Source organism: Gekko japonicus, unplaced genomic scaffold, assembly GCF_001447785.1.
Source record: "Gekko japonicus isolate JY-2015 unplaced genomic scaffold, Gekko_japonicus_V1.1 scaffold3687, whole genome shotgun sequence".
NCBI lineage: Eukaryota > Metazoa > Chordata > Lepidosauria > Squamata > Gekkonidae > Gekko > Gekko japonicus.
Window position 1 is genome coordinate 23,976 of NW_015171006.1, and position 11,049 is coordinate 35,024.

Below are 11,049 nucleotides of genomic sequence, written 5' to 3' on the forward strand. Positions count from 1 at the left end.
GTCATCAGACTCACCACCACCTGTAACCAGGCTCCGGAATTTACGGAGACAGCAGCTGAGAGAGCGAAGACAGAACGCACGCATGCGTGCCAGAAGATCTCTTAGCCCTGAATATTGACAGGATCCTGACCTCGCTCCCGGCTAGCTAATGAGTTAATTAGCTAGCACTGTATATCTGCAAGTCTGTTGCTGGCAGGCATTTGTGCTAGCAAACGTTGTTTGACAGGACCTGAATCCTTGTATCTCTGCTCCAGACCTTGTGGAATTCTTATCGGCTTGATCTTCGGCTTCTGACCCTCGGCTTCGTTGACCCTGCGTTCGTCTCTGACTCCTCCGGTATCGTTGTGATTTATGGACTTGAAACTCTGGTATGTCTGACCCTGCATTTGGACTGTGATTTAAACCTGTTTGAACCTTGCTGCCTGCTTTGCTCGGCTTGACCTCGGACTGTTCCTGGACTTTTGCTTGCTTGCGACACACCCCCTGGCCCTGCCGTGACACACACACGGTCAAGCGTTACCACCGCCACCGCTGCCCAGTTCTCCACTTACCTGTGACCTTGGCCTTGAAGGGGCTGCCCACGACGTGCTGGGGCCCCCCATACTTAATGGAGATGAGGTAGTTGCCTGGGGCCATGGGCATGTAGGTGACCTTGTGGCCCTCGGGGCACTCCTGGCAGTCCATCTGCACCTTGGAGGGCCCGTCGATGGTGACCGAGAGGGCGCCTGATCCGGCGTTCCGCGTCTTGACGAAGAACTCCGAGGAGACGCCTGTCGGAAGAAAGACGGGACGTTAGAAAGGGGGGAGCTATAAGGGAGTGATGCTCTGTCTGTTTGGTGGTTTGGGGGGGGCACAGTGGGAGGGCTTCTGGAATTCTGGCTACGCCGGTGGACCTCCTGAGGGCCACCGGTATTTTGGCCCCTATGGGACACAGGGGTGTTGGACTGGACGGGCCATTGGCCTGATCCAAAATTGGCTTCTCTTATGTCTGGGGCAAGGGATGCTCTGTATTCTTGGTGCTTGGGGGGGGGCACAGTGGGAGGGCTCCTAGTGTCCCGGCCCCACTGGTGGACCTCCTGAGGGCCTCTGGTATTTTTGGCCCCTGGTGTTTTTGGCCACTGTGTGACACAGAGTGTTGGACTGGATGGGCCATTGGCTTCATCCACAATTGGCTTCTTTTATGTTCTTAACTCTCGGTCTGGGGCAAGGGATGCTCTGTATTCTTGGTGCTTGGGGGGGGCAACAGTGGGAGGGCTTCTGGTTTCCTGGCCCCACTGATGGACCTCCTGATGGCACCTGATGTTTTTGGCCACTGTGTGACATAGGGTGTTGGACTGGAGGGGGCATTGGCCTGATCCAACATTAGCTTCTTTTATGCTCTTATGTCTGGAGCAGTGATGCTCTGTCTCCTTGGTGCTTGGAGGGTTCCGGCCCCACTGCTGGGCCTCCTGAAGGCACCTGAGTTTTGGCCACTGTGTGACACAGAGTGTTGGACTGGATGGGCCACCGGCCTGATCCAACATTGGCTTCTCTTTTGTTCTTACGATCCATGTACCAGTTGCAAAGGATTATGGCCTTCTGGGACAAAGACTGCCTGTGGCAAATCAATGTACGGGAGACCACTTCAAGGGACATCTCCTTTCCCAAGCAGAAGGGGAGGGGCTTACCTGTGGTTCCGCCCTCCAGCCCTGGGCCGTAGGCCGTGACGAGACCCGGGTCGCCTGCCTGGCTCTGCTCCCCGACACGGATCTTGAACGGGCTGCCTGGGATGTGTCTGCCGTTGAACCTGACGTCGATGGAGTGGACGCCGTTCTCATGGGGGATGAAGCGGATGGCGTACTTGTCTAGGGAAGGAGGAAAGCCAGATGCATCATGGATCCGCACACTGTCTTCCCCACTCCCAACTCACCTAAGCGTCCTCTTTGCGACAGTCCCCCTTCCCACATGGGCTTTGGCCAATGCAGATCCCAAGATTCTTAGCTCAGCTTGGGGGGGGAGGGCGCGGTGGTCAAGGGAGGCACCCCTTCTCCCTTTTTCAAAAGCAGAAAAGGTTGGTTGGATGCAACCCGCTCTTGTGGAAGATGAAAACATTAAGCCCCAAGCCTGGAAACAATTTCCGGGGCTGGCTCTGGGGCTCTGCCGTGGGTTCCCCAACCTTTTCTAAAAATCCGGCATTGGGGACGTGCAGAAACCAAGAAATCTAACCCGGGATATTTCTCCTTGAATCGTTAGCAGTACTCCGAGGCCCCAGGGAGCCTCTCAGCCCAGCCGAGTTCTTTCAATCGTGGATGGAATGGGTCGGGCCCCGGTAGCTGGGTCTCTTTCACTGGCTACTTCCCTTTTGTAGAGGACACGGCACAGAGCTTTCCTGTTGCGCCGTCAGACTCCAAGTAGCCTCCTTTCATGCAAAGAACTGAGCTCTCCTATCTCTCCTTCTGCAGACGTGTGGGGCTAATGCCCCTATATAAATCAATGGTGCGACCTCATCTGGAATACTGTGTGCAATTCTGGTCACCACACCTTTAAAAGGATATTATAGCTTTGGGAAAAGTGCAGAAAAGGGCAACTCGAATGATAGAAGGGTTGGAACACTTTCCCTATGAGGAAAGGTTAAGGCGCTTAGGGCTCTTTAGCTTGGAGAAACGGCGACTGAGGGGTGACATGATTGAGGTTGATAAGATTATGCATGGGAAAGAGCAGGTAGAGAAAGAGGTACTTTTCTCCCTTTCTCACAATACAAGAACTCCTGGGCACTCCATGAAATTGCTGAGCGGTCGGGTTAGAAGGGATAAAAGGAAGTCCTTCTTCACCCAAAGAGTGATTAGCACATGGAATTCACTGCCACAGGAAGTGGTGGCGGCTACAAGCATGGACGGCTTCAAAAGGGAATTAGATAAGCATATGGAGCAGAGGTCCATCAGCGGCTATGAGCCACAAGGTATAGATAGGAACTCTCAGACTGGGGCAAGGGATGCTCTGTATTCTTGGTGCTTGGGGAGGGGGTCAACAGTGGGAGGTCTTCTAGTGTCCTGGCCCCACTGGTGGACCTCCTGATGGCACTGGTATTTCTGGCCACTGTGTGACACAGAGTGTTGGACTGGATGGGCCTTTGGCCTGATCCAACATTGGCATCTCTTATGTTCTTATGTTCTTATGCCCTGCTCCGCCCGCTACTCACCACTGTCCAGCTCCGAGACGTAGCACTCCTCCACCAGCCCTGACGGCGTGTGCACCTTCGCGTCGATCACGCCACGTGCCCCGTTCAGCTGCACGGCAAAGGAAGCCGGCTGGTTCACCTTCAAGCCGGTCTCCTGCAGACGAACAGAAAAGGGGAGGGCTCTCAGAACCGCAGATGGGAAATGGGGAAAGGAAGCAACCGATTCCCAGGATGCAACAGGTCGCTAGGGTCGCCAGGCCCCCAGCAGGGGCGGGGGATCCCCGGCATCAGGGCCCCTTCCCCAGTGCTGATCAGCTGGCCAGCAGGAGACGGACTGGCAGGAAAACGAGGCCTTGGCCTGTGTCACTGGCAACGCACCAATGTCATTTCTGGTGCACACAGGAAGTGGTGTTCTCACGTGGCTAGCAACACAGGAGCGCTCTGGTATTTGGGCAAAAAATAACTTCTACTAATTTGGGTCAAAATAACTTCTGCCATAGAGCCAGTTTGGTGTAGTGGTTAAGTGCGCGGACTCTAATCTGGGAGAACCGGGTTTGATTCCTCACTCCTCCACTTGCACCTGGTTGGATGACCTTGGGCAAGCCGTAGTTCTGACAAGAGCTGTCCTTGAAAAAGAGCCATTTCTGTCAGAGCTCTCTCAGCCCCGCCTACCTCACAGGATGTCTGTTGTGGGGAGGGGAAGGGAAAGGCGTTTGTAAGCCCCTCTGAGACTCCGGGTGAACTTTCTGAAAGGAGACCAGTTTCTGGACGCAGTTAGAAGCAGTGTTCCCTCTAAGCCGTGGAGTCTTGCGAGCACAAATTCTACTTTGTGAGCTGCTGGCATTAAAGTTGTGAGCGAGCAATTTGGCTACTGCATAAATTAGTTTGCTCTGGAGCCATCCTTCTTGAGATGAGACAAAAAGCTGTGAGCCGGAGTCTAAAGAACTGTGAGCTAGCTCACACTAACTCAGCTTAGAGGGAACAGTGGTTAGAAGGGATCCTAGAGGTCACCTACTCCAACCCCCTTGCTCAGTGTGGGAATTAGTCAACTACAGCTCCCCACTCTGCTTAAAGGAGCCCACGCCTTCAAAAAAATATGTTCAGAAATGATTGGAAAAAGCAATCCAATCCCCCTTGAAGAAAGGAGGCAGAGCCCAGAAAAGCCCCACCGTAGCTACAAGCCTACCATCACTTCCTTGTCCTGGGGAAATGGAACAATGACCCGAACCCTCCCTTTCCGCTCCTCGTTGTTAGCAGCGGTATTCGAAGACTCGACAACTCCCCCACCCTGCAGGGGGCGCCGGACTGGGCCAGCTGGTACCTGGAGGCTTGTGACGGTCAGGCGGTGAGCGTCGTCCGAGAGTGAAGCCACCGGGACCACAAAGGGACTGTCGGGGATGTGCTCATCGTTGAATTTGATAGATACCTCGTAGTCACCTGGGGGAGGGGAGAGAGAGGGCCACGGTCACCGAAGGAAGCCCACATCGAGCCAGCCATCGATTGGGTTGGCGAGACAGTGCCACAAACTGTTTCTGGGGCCCTTCCTGGTCGGCAGGAATGAATGTGTCCCCCCCGGGGCTGGCGTAAACATACACTGAGGGAACTGCCACCAGGGAAAGACACTGAGGGAACTGCCACCAGGGAAAGACACGCAGGCGGTGTATGATGATGGTCGTCCCCCGTCCCCCCTGGGGCAGGCCTAGTGATGTATTCCACCCACCACCCAGTCCCGTCAGGGAAAGGACGTGCAGTCCACGAGAAGGACACTCCGGTGGGTGGGGATGTGGGTGGGCGGGAAGAAAGGGATGAGTGGCAGTCCTGGTGGGAGTTGGAGGAGGAGGAGAGAGGACCCTGGGCATCAGGGGTCATTTCCTACGGGAGCGCACAGGAGCGGAGCTCCGGCAGTAAAGAGCCCAGGGGGCAGGCACATGCAACAAGCCCCACTCCCTGCTCCCAGAAGCCCTCAGTCAGAGCAAGAAGCAGCCAGGTAAGTTGCAGAGCTCCCCCCCCCCCGGGGTCCAAAACAGTCCAGTGGCACCTTTAAGATCAAGTTTTATTCAGGTACAAGCTCTCCCTCCTCTGCGAGGACAGATCTGCACGTGCCCACCTCGCCCCCGTCCAATAGCTAGCAATCCAAAACAGTCCAGTGGCACCTCAGCGGTGGGTGTTGCCTTCTGACACACTTCCGGTGATGTCAGGGGGTGTGGCATATGCAAACAAGTTATGCTGATGAGTTATGCTAATGAGCTCCTGCACCTCTTTTCCTACGAAATGACCCCTGGTGGGTGTGCTCTGCCTGGGATCCTCCAAACCCCAGAACCAGACCCACGTCCGCCAGCCTCCCGGCCCGAAGCTCCCATCCTACCTGCTTCTTGGACAATGTAGGAGACGCCGCAGGAGCCGTCTTTCCTGTCCTCAAAGGCGATCTCCGCCTTGCTGGGGCCCTCGACCGCGATGGACAGGCCGCCAGCGCCCGCCTCCCGGGTCCAGATGCTGAACTCGGCTGGGCGGAGAGAAGGGGGGACAGTCAGTGCAGGCCCCAGGGAAACCCCAGCGCCTCTGCTCTTCTCTTACCGGGCAGGCCAAAATGGCCGCAGCCAAGATTTTTTAATCTAGTGGTTTATTTAATGCATTTCTAGGCTGCCTTTCCACCCAAAGAGGGTGTCCCCCCCCCATGGAGACAAAAATTAGGGTCCCACTTGGAGCCCACGCTCTCCTGCCCTGGGTTCTAGTCTGGATTTTCTTCTCTGTAGGTCTTTGTGGGACAGGTTGGTCATGGAAGGAGGAGGAGGAGGAGGAGGAGATTGGATTTATACCCCGCCCTTCACTCGGAGTCTCAAAGCGGCTTACAAACTCCTTTCCCTTCCCCTCCCCACAACAGACACCCTGTGAGGTAGGCAGGGCTGAGAGAGCTCTTTCCAGAACTGCCCTGGAGAGAACAGCTCTGACAGAACGATGGTTTGCCCAAGGTCATCCAGCAGCTGCGAGTGGAGGTGTGGGGAATCAAACCCGGTTCTCCCAGATTAGAGTCCGCGCACTGAAAGTGGATTGAAAGTGCATTGGATTTTGCCATTTCACACAGTACAATCCAGTGGCAAAAGGGCATTGAAAGTAGATTGAAAGTGCATTGGATTTTTGGCACTTCACACAGCACGATCCACTTGCAAAGTGCATCAAAAGTAGATCGGAAATGCACTAGTCAGCGTGTGTAAAAGCGCCAGTGTATTGGAAGGTATGCATTCATATTTTCTAGCCTCTTAATACTTGTAGTCTTCGCTTCTAACACAGAGCCCTTACCTGGCACTCCAGCGACGCCCCTCTCCAAGCCGGTGCCTCCCGCCCGCACCTTGTGGGCGCCCCCTTCTCCCAGCGGCCCCACTGTGAATTGGAAGGGACTGCCCGGCACGTGCTGGCCACGGTACTTGACGGCCACGGTATGGGGGCCCATTTCTTGGGGCACGAAGCGGACGGAGTAGGCGCTGTCCTCTCCCTCGATGATTTCTGCCTCTGCCATCTTTCCCGAGGGGCTGGTCACCTGGGCGGTCATGGCCTGTAAGCCCGCCTCACCTGTACCATGAACACAGAGGAACAGGACAGTCAGCCAATCAACAGCAAATGGGCTGGCCCAACCCGAAGGCTCAGCCAATCCAGAGCATCTTCCAAGACAGCCCCACAGTTCAACCAAACGGAGCCACCCGATGCTTTGATCAAGTGTCAAGGATGCTAGGGTTGCCAGCCTCCAGGTGGGGCCTGGGGATCTCCTGGATTTACAACCAGTGGTCCCTCTAAGCTGAGTCAGTGTGAGCTAGCGCACGGTTTTTTAGCCTCCGGCTCACACATTTTTGTCTTAGCTCGGGAAGGAGGGCTCCAGAGCAAACTAATTTATGCAGCGGCCCAATCGCTCGCTCACAACTTTAATGCCAGGAGCTCCCAAAGTTGAATTTTTGCTCACAAGACTCCACGGTTTAGAGGGAGTGTTGATTCCCACAGATCTCCAGTCAACAGGGATCAGTTCCCCTGGAGAAAATGGCTGCTTTGGAGGACAGACTCTATGGCAGTGGTGGCGAACCTAGGGCACGGGTGCCAGAGGTGGCACTCAGAGCCCTCTCTGTGGGCACGCGTGCCATCGCCCCAGCCAGGCCCAGACCATCATTAAAGTGTCGACTTCTCTGCCAAATAATTTTAAATAAATGAAAGCATTTGGGATTGCTTTCCTTACATTGTTTGGATCATCTTAAGTTAATGTATGAGTTGTTTTTTTCTAAAGTAAAACCTCAGTATTCAGGTTAAATTGCCATGTTGGCACTTCGCGATAAATAAGTGGGTTTTGGGTCACAGTTTGGGCACACGGTCTTTAAAAGGTTCGCCATCACTGGCTTAGAGGGAGCATTGGTGGTGACCTTTGACCCCCCTCCCCCCCATGCTGAAGTCTGATCTCTCCCCACCCCACCCTCCCCAGGCTCAACCCCAAATCTCCAGGAAATCCCCAACCTGGAGCCGGCAACCCTAGCGGATTCCGTAAATCATTTGTTTAAAACGGAAGTTTCTAGTCCTCGTGGCTGCACAGAAAATCAACAGGTGCCGTTTCCAGAAGGCTTCAGAACAAGAGGGCACTTCTTTGCCACAGCGGTTCTAGACTTTAGGGTTGCCAACAGTGTTCCCTCTAAGCTGAGTTAGTATGAGCTAGGTCACAGATTTTTAGCCTCCGGTTCACATATTTTTTTCTTAGTTCAGGAAGGAGGGCTCCAGAGCAAACTGACTTATACAGTAGCCAAATCGCTTGCTCACAACTTTAATGCCAGTCGCTCACAAAGTAGAATTTTTGCTCACAAGACTCCACAGCTTAGAGGGAAAACTTGCCAACCTCCAGGTGGGGACTGGAGATCCCCTGGAATTACAACTGATTTTCAGACCACAAACATCAGTGGATCTGGAGAAAATGGCTTTTTGGGGGAGAGTGAAATCAATGCTGATATATATATCCCCCTGAAGTCTCTGCCCTCCCCAGGATCCACGTCAAAATCTCCAGAAATCCCCCCCCTGAGTTGGCAACCCTAGGTCGCTGCCTCGCTGGGGGCCTTTTGTCCAGTCCCCCCCCAGTTCCATAGCTCCAAATGTGGGTCGCTCTTGCCTCCACACCTGAGCCCCCTTACCACTTCCCAAAAATATTCAGAACTATGGCAAAAGGGTCGATGCTGCCGTTGGAATAAAGGGCCCGCAATGCAGACCTGTGCAAACGTCACGCATCCGCATAATTCATTCGGAGCCCATTCTTTTCCCCACAGAGTATCCGCTGCTTTAGAACAGCCAGTAAGAAAATAAGTAGAATTCTAGACTCAGGTGGGGCAGCCGTGTTGGTCTGAAGCAACAGAACAAAGTCTGAGTCCAGTGGCAACTTTAAGACCAACAAAGTTGAATTCTGGGTAGAAGCTTTCCTGTGCATGCATGGTATCTGATGAAGTGTGCACGCACACAAACGTTTAAACCTAGCATTAAACTTTGTTGGTCTTCAAGGTGCCCCTCGACTCAAATTTTGCTCTAAAGTCCTAGAGAGACGTCCCCACCAGCACAGACATGAACACACGTGTGCATACAACTCATTGTTATGCTATACACACACACACAGAAACACACACAATTAAGCCGTTTTCAAGTAAGTAGCCACCCATGTTAGTTTCTAGTAACAGAACAAAATTTGAGACCAGTAGCACTTTCAGAGACGACCAACATTTTCCAGGGTATAAACATTTATTAGTAAAAGTGGACTTTGGTGGATACTATTATATAGAAGAAGAAGAAGAAGAAGAAGAAGAAGAAGAAGAAGAAGAAGAAGAAGAAGAAGAAGAAGAAGAATGGATTTATACCCCATGGCCCTTCACTACCCAAAGGAGTCTCAGAGCGGCTTACAAACTCCTTTCCTTCCCCCTCCCCACAACAGACACCCTGTGAGGTAGGTGGGGCTGAGAGAGTTCTGACAGAAATGGCTCTTTTTCAAGAACAGCTCTGCCAGAACTATGGCTTGCCCAAGGTCATCCAGCAGGTGCAAGTGGGGGAAGTGGGGGAGGAGTGGGGGAATCAAACCCAATTCTCCCAGATTAGAGTCCGCACACTTAACCACTACACCAAACTGGTGCTCTTGGAGCTGTTCTCTCACAGGCAGTCCTTGACATAGCTCTCTCAGCCCCACCTACCTCACAGGGTGTCTGTTGTGGGGAGGGGAAGAAGAAGAGGAGATTGGATTTATACCCCACCCTTCACTACCCAAAGGTGTCTCAGAGCGGGTCACAAACTCCTTTCCCTTCCCCCTCCCCACACCAGGCACCCCATGAGGTAGGTGAGACTGAGAGAGCTCTGACAGAAACTGCTCTTTTTCAAGAACAGCTCATGTCAGAACTATGGCTTGCCCAAGGTCATCCAGCAGGTGCAAGTGGAGGAGTGGGGGAATCAAACCCGGTTCTCCCAGATTACACTGCACACTTAACCACTGCACCAAACTGGCGAGGAGTCCCCAAGCTTTCTGAGCCTCTGGTCACCTTTGGAATCCTGCCACAAAATGTCTGCCGCTGGAGGCGGAGCCAACCACAACATGTCAGAGTGTGAGGTTACGCCTAACCCTAATCGTAATTCTTCAGCATTTCGGGCCGAAGCTTTGTTTAAGAGCATGCCTTTTAAAACAATCGTATTTTTAAAAATATATATTTTCTTGCATGCAGACACACACTAACGCTGTGAAGAGCCTTGTACTGTGCTGGCAGCTTCTGCCAAAGCGACTTTTTAAAAAATCCGCACAGCCACCCAAAACTCTAGTGGCCAATCAGAAGCCTTGCTGGGCAAAAGCCTCACCCGCTTTCTAAAGACATTGGCAGGCAGCAGGAAAGGTAGGTACCCCGGCGCCCCGGGGCACCACATTGGGGGACAGTTGCCCTAGAAAATTTTGTCCGTCTCGAAGGCGCTACTGGACTTCCCATGTGAACAAGGAATACCTGGCCACACAATCACCTTCTTGCTTCAAAAATCTGAGCTCCCGAGTTTCACCTTCTTCGAACAATCCTTAATCTCCTGTTACTGCCAATTCAAGGATACTTTCCAATAGCTGAACTTGGCAGCTCCAGGGAAGCTGCTTTGCCAGACAGATCGGCTTCCCCAGCAAGCTCAGACGGATCTGGATCGCTCTGCGCGCTCCGTTGTGCAAACTGGCCAGCCCATCAACCGCACAACCAGTGTTCCCTCTAAGCTGAGTTAGAGTGAGCTAGCTCACGGTTTTTTTAGCTTCCGGCTCACACATTTTTGTCTTCGCTCGGGAAGGAGGGCTCCAGAGCAAACTCACTGATGCAGCAGCCAAATCGCTCGCTCACCACTTTTAATGCCAGGAGCTCACAAAGTAGAATTTTGGCTCACAAGACTCCGCAGCTTAGAGGGAGCATTGCGCACAGCCCCAGAAGTTTTTCGATATTGTTTTCTAAATGTTAAGATGGCAAGCCGCCTCAACTCTGCATTAGGCAAGGCAGAAATATCTAAATGGTGGAAAGTGCAGGCCAGTTGTGGTCGACCTGTGGCGACCCTGTAGGGTTTTCAAGACACGAGACATTCAGAGGTGTTTGGCCCTTGTCTCCCATCCAAGGGCTAAGCAGGACCGACCCTGCTTATCTTCCGAGATCCGATGAGATCAGGCTAGCCTGGGCCAATTAGACCAGGGAAGAGATCAGCAGAGGTGGCTTTCCATTGTCTGCCTCTGCGTGGCAACCCCGGACATGCAACAAGCCCCGCCCCCTGCTCCCAGCAGCCCTCAGTCAGAGCAAGAAGCAGCCAGGTAAGTTGCAGAGGGGGCCCCCGGCCCGCCTTCAAGTACAAGCTCTCCCTCCTCTGTGAGAGCAGATCTGTGCGTTCCCTTC

At 53.3% G+C, this 11,049-nt stretch overlaps 1 protein-coding gene across 1 annotated transcript in view; it reads right to left on the reverse strand.

Annotated features, from left to right (window-relative positions):
* FLNC (filamin C) overlaps window positions 1-11,049 on the reverse strand; it is a 96,550-nt gene that overhangs the window by 4,978 nt on the left and 80,523 nt on the right. Inside the window, exons 38-43 of the mRNA XM_015419014.1 lie at window positions 6,455-6,724; window positions 5,523-5,660; window positions 4,479-4,594; window positions 3,179-3,311; window positions 1,668-1,844; window positions 552-770 (exon numbers count right to left, since the gene is read on the reverse strand). Of these exons, the coding sequence (XP_015274500.1) occupies window positions 552-770; window positions 1,668-1,844; window positions 3,179-3,311; window positions 4,479-4,594; window positions 5,523-5,660; window positions 6,455-6,724 (1,053 nt within the window). The remainder of the gene's footprint in view (window positions 1-551; window positions 771-1,667; window positions 1,845-3,178; window positions 3,312-4,478; window positions 4,595-5,522; window positions 5,661-6,454; window positions 6,725-11,049) is intronic.